The sequence below is a fragment of the Branchiostoma belcheri genome, unplaced genomic scaffold (assembly GCF_001625305.1).
Source record: "Branchiostoma belcheri isolate BF01 breed outbred unplaced genomic scaffold, Haploidv18h27 scaffold124, whole genome shotgun sequence".
NCBI lineage: Eukaryota > Metazoa > Chordata > Leptocardii > Amphioxiformes > Branchiostomatidae > Branchiostoma > Branchiostoma belcheri.
This window is the reverse complement of record NW_017802647.1, coordinates 873925-897420: the sequence shown is the minus strand read 5'-3', so window position 1 is coordinate 897420 and position 23496 is coordinate 873925. Positions and strand designations below refer to the sequence as shown.

Sequence of the window (23496 nt, the reverse complement as noted above, 5' to 3'; positions counted from 1 at the left end):
ACTATACATGACATTGTATTACATGTGTATTAAGAAGTGTCAGTGCTGCAGTAACAAAGTGCCTCCAGTCTATCTGCATAATCATGGATGTCCCTGTTGTGACACTGACAGTGTATTAAGAACTGATTGGACTTGTTGCAGAACTGTTCCTACTTTCCAATGAAATACTGCAGAAGGGCAACATTTGGGGATTTGGTGCTTTGCAAATTCACTCGCCATGAGGCAGCTCCTGCAATTTAGCCAACTTAAAGCATGTCACACCTCCAAATTTGAAGTTTCTACCAAGCTAACTTGGAAACAGATAGACTAAACGTACCCTTCTATCATAGTTGCTCCATTGTGCATGTACTGCTATTAGTCAAGACTTCTGTCATTAAAACATACCCTGTATTACTTAAAAGGTTTAAATGAAGCACAGGCCAGGTCTTGCCGTAGGTACTTACATAATGTTCATCTGGCTTTTCTCAATAACAAATATTTGTTTAACAAACTGGCTTTTTAGTCCAGGGCGGGTATCACATTGAATTTACTTATCATGTCTGCATAGTGTTGTTTCTTCAGACATAACTAGACACATGGAAGGCTGTGGCTCCAAAAGAACTCACTTGTGGATAACTCCATTTGTGGTGTCAGTATTTTGCTACATATTGTCAAGGAAATATGTTGAGAGTAATACTGTGCACAGGAATAAACAAGGCAACAATCATCCAAGCAATGAACTTCATTTAAATGATTCTTTTCTTGCAAGGGTAGACCAGTTTTTGTTTTGATAACAGAAGCCTTGATAAAACTAGCTTGACTAAACCTAATATACTGGTAGTAGTGATACTTAAGTAGCTCCTATCATCTACAGCTGCCTGACCTGCTCATTGATCCAAATAAATTCAAAACCAGAAGTCAATAAGATCAGACACATAGGCACAGTTCATCCATTTATTTACATTCAGCCATTTGCATTGAGAAAAGAATATTGTTTCCTCTTTCCTTCTTTGAGAAAACATCTTCATTGTCTTGGTTCTATCAGCCATATCCACATTTATCCTCAAAATGAAATATACACGTCTTTAAGACATGCTTATAATACTGTATTTACTATAGAAGACTGCATTGAAGTTACTGTGCAACGTTTACATCTTCCAACTCAAATTGCAAGATACAACCAACCAAAATTCATTCATTTTTATACTACTAAGGAAATTGTCCATTGTGCATACATGTCAGCAACAAGGCAAAATGTGGCCCCAAAATCTGCAATACTTATTCAATTTAATACCAACTCAGGAAGACCAAAATAAGATTGGGATTGCATCCCTGTCTAGATAGCAGTATCACTTATCTCATATTAATAATCCTTGTGTACACATTGATATAAATTTGACAATGTTGTCCATGAATACACCTGCAGGATACACACCTCTTCTTTTGAAATCTAACAAAGACTTTTAGATAAAGCAATGGTGACAACTGCACGTCAGTGTAAGTTACTACCTTGCTTTAGCATGCTTTCCTTGTCTCCTTGCACATAACCCACAATGGCAAGCACCAGGCATTTTCATTTGCTTGCACTTACACTGACCAAGGTTTCTTAGCTCACAGGCCACATGATTTTTGAGACACAACTTGGCACTTATCTTGGTTATCATATCAATCTGTTCATAGTCCTATGTTTTCACAATGGACTTGACCTTTGAGGAGTTATCTTTACTCTTTGCTTTATCCTTGTCTTTGTGCTTATGTTTGGTTTTCTTTTTCTTGTGTTTGTGCTTCTTAGAGCTCTCTGCCTTTTTCTCCTTCTTGTGCTTCTTCTTGTTTTTCTTGTGCTTCTTCTTGTGCTTGGGGCTGCCTGGTGGACTGGGGCTGGCCGAGGTAGCCTGGTCGGGTGCCTGAGAGCCTGCATCTGTAGCCGTGTCTCCCTCCTCACTCTCAGATTCCGAGCTTGAGATGCTGTAGTCTGGCTCAAATTCTGCTTCCTCATGTGTGTAGTCCTTGACTGGGGACAACTGTAAGTGAACAGTTTTAAAAGTACAGTTTAGTGTTGTGTAGGTACCAAGCATTCTGTGACAAAAAAGTTTACTTTTTCATGTACAACATGTAACAGGATGTCACAAAGTACGAACTAGACAGATTAGCATTCATGTCTGAGCACAATGATAAGTCTAAGCGACATGGTTGGGAAAACAGATCACTACATAAATTTTGTTAAAGAGCAACAGTTACAGTGTCATCAAAAAAAATGTTGTATACCCGGGAGGGTGTGTTGGTTCCCTCTGAATCGAAGTCGTCCCGTTCCCACTTGGACAGAGGTAAGGTGATGGTGATCATCTCTTCTGCTGATGTGCTGGAGGCAGGAGCAACCTGCACGTCCTTCTTCACTACAGTAGGGCTGGAACTGGCAGCCTTCAACTGGACGATAAAGTGACATGTTTGTTAAGAATCAAGCTAAAATAGCAGTGGGGGATCGATGTATCTGTCTTTGTTTGTTTGTCCTCTCACACCCTGATAAGCATATTGTTGACAATTTTGATACTACTAGTATTCATCTATTATGAGGATAAAGTAAAAAATTAATATAATGCAAGAAGTATGGTAATGCCTTTATTTTATTGCAAAAGTGAAGAAAATGAGATCTTTTTGTCTCAAGGTATCTGCTTAAGGTATCTGCTCTGTCTCAAGGTATCTGCTATAATAAAAGGCATTACCTTTAACTACCCTCGTATATTCACAGTAAAACAAGAATCAGTACAAGAGTCACTACACCCCCATGAAACTCCTTCCTCTTCGCCCCCGCCGTTCTGCTTCGCCCCCGCAAAAAATCTGCGGTTGGCTTTAATTAGTACCCACCTTCCATGGCGATCAGCCTAGCGTCTGTCCAGCCGTGAGTGAAATTTCCCGCCAGTACTTATAAACGTAAGAACCACTGACGGGCCGTGAGGTAGGGGTAAACTTTTGAATGGGAAGGATTTGTGCAACGCCACTTGACAGAAAGGTGGTCCAGAATGTTTGCCGGAGCATGGGCTACTTTAAATTTGGCGGCACAGCCCTTATTGTTATTTTGCAGACGATTTTCGTGTCGACTGTGAGCTGTGCCGCCATTGGGGGCTAAGCAGAAGGACGGGGGCAAAGCAGAATTGCGCCGGGGCCGTAGAGGAACGACGGGGGCGAAGCAGATTTTTTGCGGGGGCGAAGCAGAACGGGGCGGGGGCGAAGCAGAACGGCGGGGGCGAAGAGGAAGGAGTTTCATGGGGGTGCACTAATGAAGAATACATCATGTAGCAGTACCTGTACAGTCCTGCTGAGTCCCATGGCCTCTGATCTGGCCTTCTTCTTGGCAGGAGAGCCCCCGGTGGAGCTGGCACTGGAGTACCCTACCAGAGATGATGATGATGTGGCGATTGTGTCTGACAACACGGTCACCTTCCTCTTGGTGGTCTTCTCTTTCTTGACCTTCTCTTTGGTAGGAGGAGCTTCAGAGCTGCTTGGCATGTCCTCTTTTACGTGTAGCTTCACCACACTGCGGGCCTTCTCCTTACGCTTTTCATCATCGGACCTTTCAAGCTTGACCTTTTTCGTAGGGACAGGTTCTGGCGGTTCAATTCTAATCCTAGCTTTCTCTTCCTGTTTTTTCTCCCTCTTCTTGTCGTCGCTTGCAGCAACTTCTGACGGCATTTCTGACTGGACACTGCCATTTGCTGCTTCCTGTTCTGCCCTGCTGTCAGGCTTGCTCTCCTTTCTCTTTCTCTTACTGGTATGTTTGTCTTGAGATGTTTTACTGGAAGCATGTTTGTGCTGCCTGTGTGAGCGGCTTTCCTTTGAGGGTTTTGCCTCCACCCGTTCCTCCTTGGCTTTCTTCTCAGGAGGTTCCTCTGGAGCAGGTTCTGTGGAGGATGCTGGGGCAACTTCCTTGGGAGGAGGAACTTTTTCTTCAACAGGAACTTCAGCTTTGCTGACTTCGGGTTCAACATCCTGTTTCTCTGCAGTTGCTTCAACTTTAGCAGCACTTTCAGTTTCAATCATGGCTTCTGGGTTCCGTTTACTATGCCTGCGCTTGTGTTTATGATGATGTCTATGTCTACTACTACTGCTGGCACTGCCCTCCTTTGCTTTCACGTCTGCACCAGGCTCAACTTTTTCTTTGCTTTCACCATCTTGAGCTGTTGTCTCAGTGATGTCCCTGTCTCTGCCTTCCCTACCACTTCTTCTACTGCGTTTTTCCCGAGAATGTGATCTCTTCACCTCCTTGGTTTCTTCAGCTTCCTTAACCTGAGAGTTTGATTTCTCCTTTGCCTCCCCTTCCACTTCAGCCTTACCCTCCTTATTCTCTCTAACAGTGGGAGACTTTTCTTTCTTGCTACTGCTAGCATCTTTGTCCGTTGTAGATTTATCTTTCTTAGAATCCTGCTCCACTGAAGGTTTCTCCTTCTTGCTACCATCGGCAGAGCCTCTGTCCCTCCTATCTCTGTCTTTTCTACGGACATCATCCTTGGGAGGGGTTCCCCGATCTCTGTCAGGTCTAGATGAACGTGGAGGGTGCCTGCTAGACTCGGGAGGCCTTCTTGATGGGGAGGATGGGCGAGCATGAGGGGGTGGGGGGAAATCAGGAGGGTAGGGGTAGGGGTATGAGTAAGGATAGGGAGGGGCATGGGGCGAACGGGACCTGTAGTATGGTGGGGGTGACCTTCCTCGAGGAGGGGAACGCCCCCGGTAATAGTCAAAGGAGGGAGATCTGGGCCGGCCAGGATAGCCAGGGAATCCAGCAGCACGTTCGTAATAGTAGGGATCGTAGTAGTAGAGATCTGGTGGGTAGCCAGGCGGAGCTGGAGGGTAGTGCCTGCGTGACCTTGGTGAAGGAGAACGTGAGTAACGAGCTCCAGCAGATCGCCTCCGTCCTCGGCGCGGAGGGGACCGTGATCGGGACCGCGGGGGAGGGGAGCGCGAGAACGAGCGCCTGAACCTGGGCGACCTTCTGGAACGTCTGGGAGAACGGGAGAAGGATCGGGACCTCGATCGGGACCGCGAACGAGGTCTTGTCCTGGAGCGCGACTTTGATCTGGATCTTGACCTGGACCTGGATCTAGACTTGGACGATCCTGAGCTGGAGGATGACGACCATGAGGAGTGAGAGGGAGAGCGACTGTAGGACCTGGCCGGGGAGCCTGAGCGGTGCCGCTGCTTCTGACGGAGCAACTTGTATGCCTCCAGCTCATTGGCAAAGTCGTTGGTCATCTTGTCTAGTTTGGATGTCGATCCATCCCTGTAACACATGGATGTCAGGGATGTTTATTGCACATTGACATGATTGGGTAGCCCCTTCAACTTATAAAAGTTGATCTTCTAGGTGGCCAGTATACATAGAAGAAAACATATTACACTTATGATTTAGTGTGATAAAGACAAAAGGTGGACAACATTCAATATGGCAATTAGATAAGAAATAAAGAAACTCCATATCATGTGAATTTCCAATATCTTGACATACTGTACAGTTAATACTGCCAAAGACCACTCAGGGGACCAATAAAGTCCAGTCTATGTGGACAGGTGGTCACTTGAGACAGGACTCTTAATGCTTGTGTCAATGGACCTATCACATTATTACGTCACAGTTTGTTTACCTGTTCTAAAAAACATTCTAGAACGGTCAGTTAAAGAATAAAGATCATTTCAAAGTTTTCAAAGTCAGGTATGTTTGATTTTTGCTGTGTCTAGTTTTGTTGTCACAGCATTGCATGCAGTAATAGGTGATTTGGTTGTGACATTAGACGCAAGTAGTACTGTATTAAAATCCTTATATTAGGCTAATGCTACACAAACACACACCGTGCTACGCACCTCTTTACAATATAAACGTCGATTGACTGGCATTCATTGCGGTAAACAAACTGTGACGTAATAATGTGATAGGTCCATTGAAAAATTATCTAAGGACCACCAAAGAGTGGCCACATTGGCCAGGTGGTCTTTATGTAGAGGACTTGCACAGGTTTGACTGTGAAGTCTCATTTAGCATAACAAAGACTAACAAGTTGCTCACCTGTTGGGTGCCGGAGGAGGCTGTCCAGGAAATCCCTGGGGTGGTGTGAGGCCAGGAGGGGGTGGCTGACCTGGGGGGAAGGCAGGCGGCTGGGGTGGACCAGGGCCTATACCTGGTCCTGGGGGAGGGGGAAGAACGGTGGGGGTGGGGAGGTGCAGCTGATGATATCGGCACAAACGGGGGGCTGTTACCGGGGGGTACAGCTGGAGGTGGGGGTGGAAGTCTTGGAGGCAGGTCTGGCCTTGGTTCCGGTGCGTGGGGTGGGAAGTCTTGATGTGGTCGTGGCCCACGAAATCGTGGATTAAAGCTGAGGAAAAAACATTTGTCAGGTCATTGTAGTGTGGCTTTGTTCTAAGGAAATCAATATTTTAAGAAAAAAAAAAGAACTCTTTTGCAAGACGATACAGCAAGACCATGTCAAGAAATCATTTATGGTGGTTAGTGGTTACATAGTCTTTCCTTCAGTTATGTATCTCAGTAAAGCACGTAGTTGTGCATGATGCAAAATATTGTTAAGTCTAGGTTTAGTATATAATCTACAATAAATGATATATGGAGGAGACAGAGACAGTACTTGGAATGCCTGGGGCCTTGGAACCTTCCACGTCCAAACGGGGGTCGAGGACCTGGTATACGAGGACCTGAATGTCGTGGGCCTGAAGGTCGCGGGCCTGAAGGTCGTGGATCACTCAGATATTGCAGAGGTTGCCCCTGAAAGAGTCATGAAAAATGTCAAACTCAAAGGCCATGAAAAAAATGATTCTTGGATTTATTGATCGAATATACTCCACTTTTTTTTACAATTAGGAATACCACAAGTATCTAACATACACGTAACTAGTTACTACTCTCCAAGCAGAGGTTGTGGGGAATGATCGTTACCTTTTTATATATGGCCGTTTTTTTTTTGTCCTGATCCCCATCGGCGGCTAATGGAGCTTCTCTTGCCAATGGATACTGCCTGGCCAATTTGATACTGTCTTTTTTGCCACCGATAGGGATCTGCTTGGAGATTAACTAGTTACTGGTTTTTATTGAAATTTGCCCTATGAACAGAACATATAAGTGAAACTGAAGGAGTCCTATCTAAAAGTATCAAACACCCTTATGTTGATTTCTTGAATGGATTAGTACCTACCACAACATTGGGTGTCTTGGTGATTGTTGCTATGGGAACACCTGTTGCACTTGAGGATGATGGAGCAGAGGATGCTGGGATACCTGCAGCTGGAGAAGGCTTCTGTCCCTGTGGTTTACTTGGAGGTCTGGAGATGAACAAAGTATGGTTTTAGAATTCAACACAGACAACTACAAATATGCTTCCAGAATGTCACAGTAGCATCAAGATTGTTACTGGTACACTGGTTAGATACTAAAGAGAGGATTGAACAGTTACATGTGCAGTGCAACATTATTGTCTTGCATTAATCCCCTGAAACTGCACAGAAACGCACCAATACACATGTGACACTAGCTCAGAAAAATGAAGAGCATACATACATTACAACAAAATCATTTCTAAACATCTGATAGTGAAGACAAAACTGACCTCGCAGGAGTTGGGTCTGGTACGGCCTCCTGTTTCTTTGACTTTGCCTTTGTGTAACCAGTCTCATTCTTGAAGTTGGTCACAGCCTGTGGACATGATAACAGTCAAGATGCAAGTCTTTAACACTGAATATTAAACAAAAATTTATCTCTTTACATAATAAAATCACAAATACCAAGGTTATAAAAGCAGTTCCCACCTGTCTGAGGAATTTGTTAGCGATAAGAGAGTCTGGTGAGACGCCTGTCTCATTACAGGATGGGCAGACGTGTTCCTCTGACTCCAATAGTGAGTTACGCATACCTGCAACAAAAAGTCAAGACAATGTTATATAAGGCATACTACATAAGGAATGATGATTAGGTTCGTAAGCTTTCTACTCTCGAATCTGTTCTTACAACAACAGACTTTTCCAACTCTGACTTGAATACCTCTGCTTAAACCCAGTTAAGACTTCAGCCTTTGTTAGGATAAGAGAGAGGTATGTTACTGTGCATCATCTACAAGAATATATGATCACAGGCAAACGTGGGGTTGTGCGGCATAACGGCGAAGTATTTGGCTCAGAACCAAGAGGTCCCAGATTCGAATCCTGCCAAGTCACTAACCTTGTGCCTTTGGGAAAGGCACTTTACACAACTTTCGTCACTTCGCTCAGGTGAAATCAAGTATGCCAGAATGATCATTATTGTGGGCATTAAAGGAAAACCAAACAATATTGCAACCTCCAAAGCCCACTTACACTCATCACAGAAGCTGTTTCCGCAGCAGGGAATGACCACAGCGTCTGTCAGCAGGTCGTTACACAGCATACACAGGAGCTCCTGGGGGATGGCGTTGTCCTCCTCTGGAGCCGCCTCCTGCTCCTGAGAGGGCAGGAAGGGAGGACGCTCCTTCTTCCCCTCCTTGTAGGCTTGTCTGTGGGTGACACCGGAAAAGGTTAGGAATAGATGCACTGCTATCATACATTAGCAAAAACAATGTTATTTTCCATAAAACAAGACCTTAGCTTTCCCTAAAGGACAATTATCTGTATACACTAAGTAAAGAGACTCTTTTTACACAACCAAGTCTTCTAGTCAGCCGACATTTCGGTGACCATCTGTCACCTTCCTTAGGGCAATTCTGACTGGTTCACATTGCATTCCAGCACAGGTGTCACTGCTACAGATGCATTCCCAAATGTACAATTTTTACGTATCTACACATATGCGTGATTACAGGGAAATGTATCTACAATGCGGTCCCAAACGTGTGGGAGTTGGAACACCAACTGTACGTTTGGAACCGCATTGTGGAATCTGTTCTTAGGTTTCCGTAACTGTTTAATAATTGACCACAATTATGTATATATCCAACTCGGCTGAATAAAAGACTTGGTTGTGTAAAAAAAGAGTCTCTCTACTCAATATCTGTATAGCCTCTTGGTGTTTTCATAACATCTTAAAATATGCTGGATGCCCACGGGACAAAAATCAAGAAATTGAGCCTTACTCATCTATAGTGGGTACTGCGTATTCCCCGGTGGCTGTGAGAAGGGCTCCCTTGGCCCCAGGACCAGACACAGTTGTCATGAAGCTACGTGGGATGCCGGTGCTCCGCTTCACTCGGGGGCCCAGGAAGTTTCCCTCCGTCTGACAAAAAAAAGGCCAACATTTGCTGTAAATCATTATGATAAAAAGGATGAAGGAGTCCAAATTACTACATTTGCATTGATCATGCAAACCTTATCGTTTCTAGTTCCATGCATTTGGGTTTAAATGGGGTAGGGGATGATCCTAAACTGTCTTCAGAACTCCTGTATCTTGTCAAAGTCTTAGTGGTTCAGTTAGTCCTCACTCTAAGTACGTTCAAGCTTCATGATGTTTCTGACTTGGATGACTGAGATGCTATTGAGTCTTATTATGTGGTGAGAACTGAGTATAAAATATCGGACTCTGATGAAGAAAGCCTGACTTACAGGAGGCACAGGGCAGTCCCTTATGAAGTGCCCAGGTTTCTGGCATCGGAAGCACACGTAGGTGGAAGGCGGGGGTCCCTGGTTGTTCTGGTAAGGCCTCCCTCCTCTCCTCACATACCTGTATACAAAATGTTTACATACATGTACTGTAAATCTTGAAATGTTCATTAGTGTTTTACTTCGGTGTCTTTTTCGGGGTGATATCTCTACTGTGAAATCATGACACACAAATGAGTTTCTATTGTATTACTGCTGTACTACAGAATTGTTTCAACAGCACCTAACGCATGGGATGCCCTCGTCATGGGCTTAGGCCGTCCCCAGTGGAAAGACGGTGTCACAAGGACGGCTGTTTGGTGGAAACACGACATACTTACGTTGAAGGATCGTAGTCTTTGGTAGACTGGGACATCATTGCCTTGATTTTCTCATCCTCAGTGGCATCAGCACTGACCAGATCTGTCATCTAGAAGTAACAGTGTGGAAGGAGAGCTGTCAATCTCCCTTCAATACATAGTACCATTGGAACTTCAGATACCCCAGTTCTACACACAAAAAGGGAAAATTAGGCAATGTACATTTTGGTATAAGATGATAGAAAATACTGTACCTTGCCCAAGGTTGATTTGCTTGGTCCAGGTTGAAAGTCCATCTGAGGAGGGCAGATAACAAGATACAGATCCCTCTAAACAATTCTATGAACATAATTTTGCCTGGCAAAACATTTCATTTTGCAACCAATCCAAGGGAATACATGGATGTGCTTGGACACAACATGCTACTAACTTACCTGTACTCATTCCTCATTGCAATACTTACGATGGGCACAGCGTCACGGGATAGCCTCTCAGATAGGGTACTACATGTAGTTGTAATTTCGATCAAACTTGAGGCACCAATTTCATTATTGAAATGTCCCTGATAACGCATAGCGATAGCTGTGATATTGAGAAGTGCAAAAGGGCAACAAACACATGAAGCTTAAAGTGTTTGTGCCTCTAAACTGTTTTTCCAAATTTTTCAAAATTTCATTTTGTCACGTCAAAGAATATGAATGTTAAGCCTGTACCAAGAACACACACCTGGAACTTGACAAGCCCTCTTTACAGATCACAACTCAGAAAAGCAAGGTGCTTATTCCTTGTAAGACAGGTTGCTATTATTTTAGTCAATCACAGGTTTACAATACAATGTGAATGAGGAAAGTCAATAAAATGTGACAAGTCCTTGGTCGTACATGCATTCCTGCCTAAGACTATTTGTTGTAGGAAACTGATTTTTTGTATGGTCAGTACAGCTACTCTTACTGTACTTAAAACGCGTCTGATTGTAAGGAATACTCGTATAGGACATGAACAAAGTTTGTGATTTAGTCAACCTGGAATCTATCAGCTGATCTGCCTAGATGGCTGTCCCAGGCTTAGCCCAATGCTAGTTTCTTTGCATTGTAGTGTGTACATGTACCAGTGATATACTGCTGCTCCAAATTTTGAAAATCATGACAGGTATATCCTCGAAACAAAAACGGGACCAACTTGGTTCAATAATAAATGTGCAAAAGGGGTGGAGACAGTGGTTCAAAAAAAATGTGAAAAGGGGGTGGAGACAGCAAATTTTACCTGCTAGTAGACGAGTACCAAAATATCTGCCTTTTTCTTGTTAAGACTTCTAAGTTAAAGCTTTACGATCAGGTGTTTGACAGTTTACACTCACTTACAGAGGAACTGTAGAAGAAAAATCAACCATTCTACTTGAAGCGTCACATGGACGAACTAGTCTTATAACACCTTGCAAACAAAACATGTTCCTTTTCCTGGTTAGTCTTTTTGAGTAAAGCTTTCAACAATCAAGTACGTTTGGCATCAGACTCCAGTTTACGCGCATATACAGAGGATCTGTGGAGGGGAAACTACTAAGTATTCTAATTGAAACGCCTCTCGCAGAGCATAAGCGCAGACAAAATTCAGCTCAGACAGAAGAATTCACATAAAAGTTTATTCATTTTCCAAGAACAATGTTCTTATAAATGAAGAAACTGCCAGAAGACGTCTCCTGGCTTACCTGACGTTGTCATCAATGGTGGGTCTTCTTCACGTGGACGTGGTAACCTTCTTAAGGTTTAACTCTTTGCGAACAATACTTCATCTGAAGTGTGTTTGTGCAAAGCATCTTGCTTCTTAGACATGTTATACACGTATGGTGCCACATACAGAGTTTAGATAACTCTCAACAGATGATAGGTTAAATATTCTGATGTCTGCTAATTAACAGATGCGAGACAAAGCATACAATAACATAGCAGACCAAAAGCAACTGTGCCAGAACTATCCTACCATGACAACATACATTATGTGCATAAATTCTTCTTTTCAGCTGTTCTGGAATCAAAGATTAATATTGAAGACATCCTGGTTCTATCTAGCTGCACTTTCAATTAACCTGGGTTACACTTATCTCTACAAGACCTCACGGTCAGGCCAAAAAAGTTGTAGAAATCAGCTTAAAATGGGATGGTCCTCTAGCTTAACAAAAACAAAAATACATGGACTTCTACAACCTTTTTGACTAGACCAGGTGGACTGGTAGAGATTAGTTACAGCTTCCACAGATATACAAAATGCAACACCACCAAAACTTAAAAGGTTTATCACCAGAAAGTAGCTGTTCAACCAAAACTTAAGGTTACCATAATGATCTTCAAATCACCAGAAAGTAGTTATTCAACTCTGGACTGCAACCAACATTACCAGGGCTCGAAATTAATTCTTGAAAATACAGTCTGTGTACTCTGTGGTATAATGTTAGCAAACCTTAGTGCCTCTTCAGAGCTTGAATTCTATAGCTAACTTAAAAATTCAAAACAAGGCATACAACAAAGGTTTTCTTAGTTTTTCTGACACTTGAATGTCAAGCATTTGCATAATACTAGTGTACAGTAGTACCTTTATGTACACAACACTACACAAATACATGTATCTACATGTAAGTAACAGTGCAACCAGTTACAAATTAGGTGCACAGCTCTAATCTTAGATCTAACAAAGCATCCAGTATTTCGAGCCCTGATTACATCTTGAAACAAGTATGTTTAGTTGGTTTACTTTCCACCACCAAGATAAGCAGATAAATTCCATCACATCACAAAAGCTGTATCTATACTAGCCTTCTCTTTCCAACAAAACAAAAACATATGCATTACTATTGCTTATAAAAGCACTGATACAAATACAATTCATGATGAGCAAAAAAACAAAAGGTGCTGATGCGGACACACATTGCTAATCATTGACCTTATCTATGCATGATCTTCATTAAGGTCAGCTATCAGCAAACACACCTCTATAGGATGGTCATTTGCAAATGCTGGCATACGTTCTAAGTGAAGACTAGCTTTCTGTCACACAGAAGTATCCTGAGTTTAGCTCAAAACTGCTCAATGTTGTTTGTGGGCTAATTTAGGAACACAGAAGCCACAGACACTACTTACTCCTTTAATAATAATTGCTTATGAATTATGGAGTCAATGTGATAGTCAATGATCTATGAAAGCATGAACTGATCTTTTTAAAGGAATTACTATTTTTAGATGTTGAAGTGCCAAACATATACATTTGCGCACTGCTTATCACACAGTAGGTTTCCAATCATTTTAAGCACATAAAGCTGTCATAGCCACATTTGTAACCCTAAGGATCATGATACATGTAGCAATCATCATCTCTCATTACTTGTTGTGTTGATTTTATCAAGTTACATCATAATTCATAAAGAATGTATATAAGAAGGTAGAGAGTTCACACAACACACAATTCACCAATCATGCATACAGAAGACAGTTCAGATCGGCTCAAGAAAGTTTCTCCATATGACCAACTAGAGCTGACATCTGTATTGCTGAAGATACTGTAACAAAGTGCACAACTGTACACACACACACACACATGTAACTGTTAACAAGTTTAAATTTATTGTTGCACATACTGCTGTGCAATTGAAAAGTACCTGCTAGGATTATCCTAGACCAAGCCTTTTCAACACACACAAATATACTGAGACAATATAGCACAATCACTACCAATAGCTTTAAGTACAACAAATAACCTAAAGTTAGCACCTCAAATTTAAGGCTATCATCTTTGCAGGTATCACTACTTCATGGTAACTAACCTATGACATGCCTAGCATCACATGTATCTAAAGAGAAAGCATATCTTTTGAGCAATGATAAGTCTTGGTTAACAGATGTGCAATATCATTAATCAAAGTCTTTATAATGTAAATGTAATAGAAGAAATGCACAAACTGAAACAACTTTTACTTAAGTAAAATAGGTTCTTTCTTCATCATGATGTTGAAGTGAAGGTGAAGAGGTGTGCAGTATATTGTTTAATATTTGATAAAAGAGAGGCAGGTACACATGAAAGTGGCACTTATCAAGAAATAGCCTTTTTGAGTCCATCCACTCATGGCTGTATATCAACAGACTAACAAACACAGGGAGTGGACACACTACAAAAATGACTTTAACACTAGGTTATCAGAGAAACCACTGCTTATGCAGTGAAATCTACATAACACAGGTATAATAATACTCCACTCAGTGGATACATCATTCATTGGAAATATTCCATTATGATTAACATACAGAAGTGAAATATCACTTACAGCTTCTTCTTTGACAACAACACAATGTTATCATTCTTTATTCATACAAGTAAAGTCACCCTTGGGGTGACCACTTCATGTATACCAACACAGAACAAAGTTCTAGTCTTACAGATATATTCATTATTTGGGCTCTTAATTGTCTTATAGGTATATGTACTTAATGATAGAATTGTAGCAAAGATACCTACTGGCTTCATGCTGGAACCAGCTACAACATTGGTACTCCTGAAAGTATATAATAGCAAGAGGTAAGCAAATTTGCTGTAAGTAGTACTGTAACAAAATGCCTACTTTATTAAAAGATCACAAGCTTCTCTATACAATCTATCATCTAACCCTGGAAACATCAATAAATTGTATGAGGCTTTCATTGGGACATAGTAGTAGTAAGAAAAACACCTAATTCTTCATCTCTGTTATGTGTCATACTGATACTAGTACTGTACTAATCTTTATTTACCATTCATGCCCAAAAGGAGAGAATCAGTAAATGTACAAATGACCACATGGTGCATGTGGCCCAAGGGGTGTAAAAACACTAAAAGTATAACCTGACAACACTAAATGTGCAGAAACCTAACGCTGAAATTAAAATTACAGAAAATGATTCTTACGTTGGTTGGATTTTCGTTTTAACGGCACCTCCGAGCGGGATCCTGCGGACTATCACGGATGAATTCTTCGGGATCAGGCTCACCTCATCCTTGTATTCTGTGATGAAATAAACAAAACAGGCATGCTTGTAAACAACTAATCACGTGATGTAGCTGATTGACTACATATGCAGTGGTATGACATATGGTCAGATTAGTTCATTGATGCATTTAACGAAAGATTAGACGAGCAGAAATAAATCTAGTACATGACATGTACAACAGGTGGTTTATCACATAATTATTCAAGAACAATGCGTCACATGTAAATATTGTAATTACATCACAATAATGCAATTTGCAAGGCAAATCTTTTCAACCTTTGACTAACCTTGAGAATACATGCAACTGGCTACGTTTAGTCTAGTAAGAAGTGACCCACCATGGAAAAGTCTAATCCAAACTATACTATCTATACTGACAATACTGTACATGATGATGATGTAAACCATGCACCTTCTTTGGTCTGGGCGTTGGTGACCTGCAGGTCAAAGTCAGGACTCTTCCCAATCTTCTTCTGGAGCAGGATGGCCCTCTTCAGGTCCCCCAGTGAGATGTTCAGGCCGTCAAACGTCACTTTGCTGTAGTCCAGCTGACTGTGAAACTTGTAGTGGACACACGACATGATGATCCTTTGTGGTTATGTCCAGGCTTCCTTCCAAGAAGACCCCCACACGTGCCACAAGATGTATCTTCTGGGTTCGTCACAACCGTTCACCGGTTTTTCTCTAAAGCCCCGAGTACAGGCTTAGAGTAGCAGTAGTTCCTGTTTCTCATACACTCTAAAGATAATCACAAACCTGTTCTTTGAAACCAGCAGCTTCAACATGAAGCAACAAACAAAAGCAGTTCCGCCATGTTGGATACTGTGGAAAGCGTGCCACACACAAAGAACAGTCGAAAACGTCACCTTTCTCGCTTTTTCAGGTCATGTTAACAACCACAAATCGCTCCAGGGCGTCTAATATGGATACAGAAGTCAAGTTCACTTCAGGACACTGAAACGTTGCCTGGAACAAACGCACAGAACGACAAAACGTGCACAGCTACACAACACACTGTGTCTTCCACGCAGATGTCGAACTTGTCGTCTGTGACGTCTTCGTTGAGGACCACCTATCTGTTCCAAAAATTATACCTGATGAAAAAGATAAAATCGAAAACAAAATGTATAATAACAGTAATATGTAAATAAAATACACTACTAAAGTATCATAACATAATAGTCATATTTTTGATACATTTATATATCTGTTAAGCTTTTTTCATTATCTTAATCATTTTAGGTAATGTATTTTCTCCTATAGGGTCTTGAATACACGGGGTTTCATCATTTGGTCATCATGGTTCTGTCCCATGAGACATTGCGATAAGGCACACGCAATCGTCCCACAATGCACCTGCATCCACCAAGATGGCGGCGAATTGACAGAAGAAAGTGGGTTCCTCTTCCTTCTTGTTTTGTTTCAGTGTTATTTTATCAAATTATAACTTGTTAACCGCTACGTCGCATAAAATGACCAGACTGCACTTTTTGGGTTCGCACAGGCAATATCGCTAGGCTTGACCATTCAGTGGAGCGTTCCATACGGAAAATTATGTTGATTGTTTACAAATTATTTGAGTGTCACAGACAAAGTTTCGAAGACGTATTTTCCAAAGAATTTTTTTCGGATGATGACATTTGCTTTTAGTTCGAAGGCAGCACATGACGTTTAATTGATTTTCACGAGTTGAATGACATTTTCAAAGGTTGACACACAATAAATCACTGATCAATCAATAATTTGAGGGTAAATTTTATTATGTCGTAAATTATATCTAAACTCAGAAGGTTTTTGATATTTGATATGTCAACAGGGTGTAGACTGGAATGCTACCTGGCCATACATTTGGTAGCCCGTATATCCTAGTCTTTGTCTAATAAGCACATAGCTGTCAGTCTTCCAATCATAATGTCTGTTTGCATTCCATCTCACCCCTCTGTTTACACAAGTCCACACAATTGCATGTAAGGATTTGCATGACAGTAACACCATTCACAAATACAAGGACACTGGATCATATCCAGTGAACCATATAGCTTGTATGATAAAGAACCAGTTGTGAGCTCTGTTATTGTGTTATTTGTTTTTCCTGTGGTATAACCATTACTCATCTAGCTAGGGTATCCTTTTCATCTGTTACCTTTCATGTATACATGTATGTAATGCAGAGCATGACAGTTCTATCAGCAGTGCCATATGTACTAGTATATATCCTTGTAGACTTGTCTGTTTTTGATGACTTGAAACATTGGTAATGGCATAGATAGCATCCTCTTTGCAGAATCCTGGAGGTTTAACCATTGTCCTGATCTGTACATTGAAAACACCAGCTGAGTATGAGTGTTTTTCTATCCTATAGGTAGATATGGAGGGGCAATGTGGAGTCTCTCTGGAACAAGCCAACGAATATTTTGGGCAGCAGGAGTATGGGAAGGCTGCAGAGTGTCTCAGCAGTCTACTGACCCACGTGCCTGATGCCGTCAGCGAAAGAACCAACCTGCTGAACAGCAGGGCAAACTGTTACCTGCGTATGGTAAGTGCCTTCCTTTATACATTCGGTACCATACAAAGCACTGCCTTCATACTGTAGTAGTACATTCTTATTTAGGACAAAGGAGATTCTATATGACAGCGATGTGTAAGACTTTTCTGTACAGATAGCTAACATTATTTATGCAAAGTATATTTCACTATTTACTCATCTTCTATTTTCCTTTGTGCAGTCAAGTTGTTTTCATTTCTTTAGAAATGTCTGTAAAGTGTAACAGTAACTCTTTTACTACATTAAGCCTTTGTCCTCAAGGAATGTACCAATGGTTTGTCAGTGCAGCTTTCACATGTGTTGAAGTTTGCTGACCCTACAAGATACGGTGCCTGTGTACATACACATGTACTAGTATTGATCTGAAAAACACACCTCCAGATCTCTCTTCTTGAAAATGGATCTGCTATTTTTAGCACAGCTTATAAGTTATACATCATGTACATGTCGTAATAAAGTTGCTTATGAGCAATATGTGTGACAAACGACTTGTGACTGAAAACAATAGCAGTGGAGTTTTGCCTGCCTCGGCTGTGAATGTTCTCAGAATATTTAAGTTTTTCCTTGTGATTTATGAATATGATATCAATCATAAAGTGCATGTCTTAGCAACAGATTATGTTATTAACCATATTATTTTAATTGCACTTTATCCTACAGAAACAATATGAGAAGGTGGTGAATGACAGTGATGAAGGTAACTGATATTTTTCACTCTTGGTTGACATGAAGTTGTTAGTAAATTTCATAAATAGAGTGCCACATTTTGAAGATTTTTCTTTGTAATCTTGTGTTAGCTTTCTTGGGTGCATCACTGTTTGTATCTGATGTACCAGTATGTCTGATGTGTATTCATGGCTTTTTTTTATTATAGTTTTATCTCTGGGTCCAAACATCGAGGCCCTACTGAGGAAGAGTAAGGCTCTGGGAAAGCTGGGAAGATTTCATGAAGCATATCAGGCAGTGGAACAATGTCTGGCTTTAGAACCACAGGTAAGACTCGAACAATTACCAGTTTAAGCAGGGCTGTAACTAGGCACTAGACAATGTAGCTTAAGGCCACACCAATTTGATTTGTTGGTTCTTGGATTTTATTTTTAAATATGAAGTGACAGGGCGAAAGAAATGAAAAATAAAAACAAAGCCTAGGCATCCTATGATAGCTCCAAATGCTATGATTGGACGACATACCAGGTTGGTTTGTAATTCAAACAATGAATTTCAAACTTTTAATCAAACAACTGCATTGATAGATGGAAGAACTGCAACAAGTCTTAAGAGAAGGTCTCAAAAGAAGGGACTTCCTTCAATTGTTTGGGCCAAAATATGAGCATTTTGGAGTTGATTCAGAGCCTGAAGGTTTTTTTAAATCAGAAAAAAGCAAAGCGGGCAAATCCATGAACCAACAAATTCAATTGGTGTGGCCTAATCTGGAGTTGAAAAGGCTTTGCACAAGTTTTGTCAAATGTCTACTAGACTTGAACTCAAACAATGATTGGATGATCTGAATGCTCACCACGTAAGAGAACTGTAAATCAAAGAATCCATATAAATCACATTGCATTATAGCATATCTTCTTTGTTCCAACATAGACATGTGCTCTTTCACGTCCTTGCCCCCACATTGTAAAGCATCACCAAATGCCAGCTGTAGTGTGCTAAAGGTCATGTTTTGTGTTAGCTGGCAGATCAAAAGGTAACTGTCAAAACTGGATGCGTCAATGCGTGGGGGTGGGAGGATTCATATTTCCTGGGGGAGGGGATATGTAAGCCCAAGGCCTAGGAAAAAAATGTTGTGTTTCCTGTTTCAGTCCTGAAAAAAAATTAGCGTCGGTAGGTAGGGATTATCTTTCTTTTTCTTTTTTGGACTTCAGTGATATCTATATGGGGTCCAATTTATACAATACAGTTTAACAAAGTAAAACTTGCATGAGGGCACTTTTATTTTCAATGTCAATGTTAGAAAACCAATTGTACAACGTTTTACCACTCAGATGTCAGATCATTGAGCTAGAAAAGGTTGATCAGCTCATCCCTTGCAGGGGTCCACCCCCCCAAAAAAAGTCTAGGGTCAAGCAGTTTTCTCTAGGGTCGGCCAGGAAACAGGGAACACAACATTTTTTTCCTATGCCCCAATCGTTTGTGTATTGACATTTTCAATACACATCCACATGTGTATAACATTTCTGCTGGTTTTCCTGATAATGACAGAACTCTGGGGCACTAAAGGAGCAGGCTCGGCTCCAGACGGTAGTGGATGCTCTACAGGATGAGGTTAGCTTAACCGTCTTTCATTGTAACCTTCTTATCAGCAGTAGACAGCACATCATGTTTAGCCCATTCATCTTCTAGCTGCACGTTCTGTGCAAATAGTACGTCACAAACACAAGTTGTGTAGGTGGTCTATTTTTACATCCTTTCTTGGAACAGTGAGATAAAGCCCTGTGTTGTCCCCGAGGCTATATTGCCGAGTCAGCATGAGTTGTGTTGGCAGGTTGCTGAGGAGGAGGAGCTGGCAGCAGCAGGGAAGGAGAGGGAGCCTCCCGAGGGCTCGGAGAGGGACTCCCCGAACATGAACGGGTCTCCCAGTAGCAGTGCCAACTTAGGGAAGACAGTCCAGGGCTCAGGCACCGCAACAAGTAGGGTCATGCCTATGTATTGCCAAACTCAAATTTCATTCATCACCAGAAATTTCTAGCATTTCCTTTTAGTAGTTAATGGAATTTTTGTATACAAATTCATTATTTGTTTAGTTGTTTTATGTTGTGTCTTGGTTTACTTATACAACATAAATGTACAAATCATATCATTGAGATGAAATGCTAATTCAAAATAAGCCCAGAATGGTTTATTTTTTCACTGGTACATGTTAACTATGGATGTATTGGAATTTCTATTTATTATCTAAAGATCCAATTACATACTTGTAGTAAAGTAGACTTGATCCTGATGTTTGTTGTACCCTTAGCCACAGATGTGAACCTGTACTGCTCGTACTGTGATGTCCAGTGTCAGACTAAGGTGGATCTTCACCTCCACTGCACCAGCCTGGCACATCAGGCCATCATCATGTCTGACTCAGGCAGAGACTGGAAACACAGACCTCCTCCCAGGGGCATCACAGGGGACGAGTACACACTCTGTCAGGAGTACGTCCCTTACACATTTTGTTATGTTTACCGAAGGAAAACATATTGTTTTTGCTCTGTTTCTTCCTCTTCTTCTTCTCCAAACAGTGACCTATGACCTGACCAATGACATGATTGGTCACCATGGTGACTGGTTTTGGGTTCCATTATGTTGCAATTTCATGGTCTGCTCTGCTCTGCTCCTGTCACCATATACTAGTAGTACATGTATGTGAATGTGTTTGAGTAAGAATTAATAGAGCAGACCATGTCCGAAGGTAAACATTATGCATTTGCTTTGCAAATGTTACTTCTCTAGTTTGGTTTTCCTTTAATGCCCACATACAATCATGATAATGATCATTCTGGCATACTGATTTTCACCTGAGTGAAGTTTGAAAAGTCGTGTTAAGTGCCTTTCCCAAGGGCACAAGATCGGTGGCATGGCAGGATTCGAACCCGGGATCTCTTGGTTCTGAGCCAAATGCTCTGCCGTTATGCCACACAACCCTGCCTTACACTGCACAACCCTGTTTGTAATCAGGGGGATTGGTGCAAGTTTTCGATACATAGAAGGCCTTTTCCTTCAGTTAGATGGTTAGATGATTTGTGTTTGGTTAGATGATTTGTGTTTGTAATTTCAGTCGAATGAAAGTGCTTCATGCAAAGTTGTGTTGCCTCGTACATTCAATGTTGTCATTAACCAGTAGAATGTAATGCTGATAGAGAAAGCAGTAACTCAAGTCGATTAATTGCATTTTAACCATCTCCCTGCTGCCCAACCCTGTCACCAATAGAGAATTGGTATAGCCAAATGGTTGCTTCAGTGTGCTAATGGTTAAAGTACATCTGCAATTCCAGGCACATCAGCCAGGGGAACTGTCAGTTTGGGACCCAGTGTACAGCGGCCCACTCCGAGGATGAGCTGGCAGAGTGGCAGGAGCGTTACCAGTACCGTCAGATCCGTATCCAGCAGGCGCGAGACAGACAGCTGAACGGAGAGTCGTACTCAGAGAAGCTGCTAGAGAGATGGATGTCCTCCTCTACTCCTCACTCTGTGGTACGTGGTACAGCTTTTCATTACATGCTATAGTATGGGTGAAGTGTATTGCTTTCCCTCATGTTTCTTCTTCTTCTTCTCCTCCTGCCATTTCGTTAAATGGATTAATTTTCTTCATTTTTGGGCTAAGTGACCTGAAATTTGGTATGGAGGTTAAGTGGTCAAATACCCTTAAGCAGGTTAGAAATTTTTTGCATGTAGGCTTTTAAAATGGTTTTATTAGGGTTTTTACCATATTTGGTATGCATGACCATTTTTGGAACAAGTGGCATGCATGACCATATTTGGCACACATGACCTACTTTCTCATCAGGTGGGAGTAGTTTCTCCTTGCTGACTGGCTGCTGGGATAATGTGATCAAACTTAGGATAATCAAACAGATACAGGGTTCTATGGAAAGATGATGTCAAAGCAAATACAGGGTGGTATGGATTGTATGGTGAAGGGGAAAGTTTGGAATGGGGAAGAAGAATGGGTGAAATATGCTGTATTTGCTCTTAAGGTAGTGTATAATGGTGCCTGAGGACTTTGGGGACATCTTAAAAATACTAGTTAGAATTACTTTTGGTCATTGAATTTTTTCATATAAGTACCTTATTGCAAGACAATATTTTATGCAAATTTTTATGACGTCACGATGACGTAATCTGGAGTTATGAGCCACGCCCCCTTTTTAGAAAAATCAATTTTCCTGGCCATTGCTTTGATTTTCATTGACCATATTTTGTAGAGAGGCGCACTATAGTGATAGCAAAAAACGTACGTCAGGATTTTTTTCTATCTTTAAATGTTGATTTTTAATGAATTTTTTTCGTAAATTTTAACAGTGCCATACGCCAGCGGCCCTCCCCAGCACATAAAGCGGCGCAGCGTGTCGGCCTGACGTACGTTTTTAGTTTAGAAGCTTATGTTTAAAAGAAAACAATTTTTGGTCCCTTTTCATTAGCAGTTTTGCCACAGTTTTGATCTAAAAATGCTGTATATGCTGTATGGGTTACATAAATGTCCATTTTGGAGCCAAAAAGAGCCGAAATCGCCAGGTTCTGGTCCGCATTCCAAAGGCCCCGATGACTTCCGGTAAAATGCGGGTCATTGACCCTACAGCACGCTGTATTTACCATACTGAGCCGCGATTTAGAAAAACTGATCGGGGATATGTTCAGTAAAAAGAACAGCCCGAACATCCCCATTCTTTTAGCGTGGGGGAGTCACGTGACCAAACCAAAATGGCGGACGACGACGTGGATGCCGCGAAGGACGCTGTGTGCTTTGCGGCAACATTTGGGCCGCTAGACAATCTTTTAAACGGCTATACCCTACGTAGTTTTGCAGGTGGACTTTCATGGACTATTCTGAGACCTTTCTGGAGAAAAACCGTCCGCGTTTTCTGGAGTTACGGACTTGTTTTTGATGCCTACCCCCGAAGTTCTTTGTTGTGTTACGGAAACAGCAACATACTCGGAAAAAAGACTGAAAAGTTACCGGAGTAGATAGCCCTGGAGAAAAGCCTGCCCGTACGTGGTATGAGATTACTAGCGAATATAATTTTGTTGATTATGTGAATTTCTGTTGAATGTTGTCCTAGTAGACGTGTGCTTACAGTATATGATTTTTTTTACGTACGGAGTTTTATCTGCAAATATGGACGATCCGTTATAAGCTGCCACCGCTGTAAACCGTAAAGATATGTTCGTCGTTACAGTAAGATTGTGTATGCATTCCGCTCTAAGATAGCTTGAAGTTTGTTTGTATTGTATTTCTTTAAATAAAAAAAAGAACGTTGCAGATCGGAAATCAGTTCTTGTGTCATGTTTGTTCAAGTACTAGTATCTTCTTCCTGCAACTGCATATAACAGT

At 41.4% G+C, this 23496-nt stretch overlaps 2 protein-coding genes across 3 annotated transcripts in view; one reads left to right on the top strand and one right to left on the bottom strand.

The window, feature by feature from the left end:
* Window positions 1–1350: 1350 nt before the first annotated feature.
* LOC109463276 (E3 ubiquitin-protein ligase RBBP6-like) lies at window positions 1351–15983 on the bottom strand. The gene is made up of 16 exons (XM_019760016.1): window positions 15318–15983; window positions 14823–14919; window positions 14253–14433; window positions 10151–10192; window positions 9918–10006; window positions 9541–9658; window positions 9075–9214; window positions 8323–8498; window positions 7780–7883; window positions 7581–7666; window positions 7170–7296; window positions 6606–6742; window positions 6021–6338; window positions 3280–5251; window positions 2245–2403; window positions 1351–2000 (listed from the first exon to the last, which is right to left on the bottom strand). Exons 1-16 carry the CDS (start codon window positions 15484–15486, stop codon window positions 1662–1664), a joined length of 4254 nt encoding a protein of 1417 aa, XP_019615575.1. The 5' UTR covers window positions 15487–15983; the 3' UTR covers window positions 1351–1661.
* A 273-nt stretch (window positions 15984–16256) lies between these two features.
* LOC109463308 (probable helicase with zinc finger domain) overlaps window positions 16257–23496 on the top strand; it is a 24095-nt gene continuing 16855 nt past the window's right edge. For both annotated transcript variants that reach the window (XM_019760062.1, XM_019760061.1), the window contains exons 1-8: window positions 16257–16299; window positions 17268–17441; window positions 18111–18147; window positions 18325–18443; window positions 19662–19724; window positions 19945–20089; window positions 20419–20599; window positions 21440–21638. In XM_019760062.1, coding sequence (XP_019615621.1) covers window positions 17274–17441; window positions 18111–18147; window positions 18325–18443; window positions 19662–19724; window positions 19945–20089; window positions 20419–20599; window positions 21440–21638 — 912 coding nt within the window. In that variant the 5' untranslated portion in view covers window positions 16257–16299; window positions 17268–17273. The remainder of the gene's footprint in view (window positions 16300–17267; window positions 17442–18110; window positions 18148–18324; window positions 18444–19661; window positions 19725–19944; window positions 20090–20418; window positions 20600–21439; window positions 21639–23496) is intronic.

What these genes read in the sequence shown, in the direction of transcription:
- LOC109463276 (XM_019760016.1), bottom strand. Translation starts at nt 15,486, where the DNA reads ATGTCGTGTGTCCACTACAAGTTTCACAGTCAGCTGGACTACAGCAAA. An exon ending in CCCCAAGGGTGACTTTACTT is followed by an intron (nt 10,193 to 14,252) that starts GTATGAATAAAG and finishes TGCCCTCCTCAG; the next exon opens with ATGGACTTTCAACCTGGACC. An exon ending in GCAGTACCCACTATAGATGA is followed by an intron (nt 8,499 to 9,074) that starts GTAAGGCTCAAT and finishes TGTCACCCACAG; the next exon opens with ACAAGCCTACAAGGAGGGGA.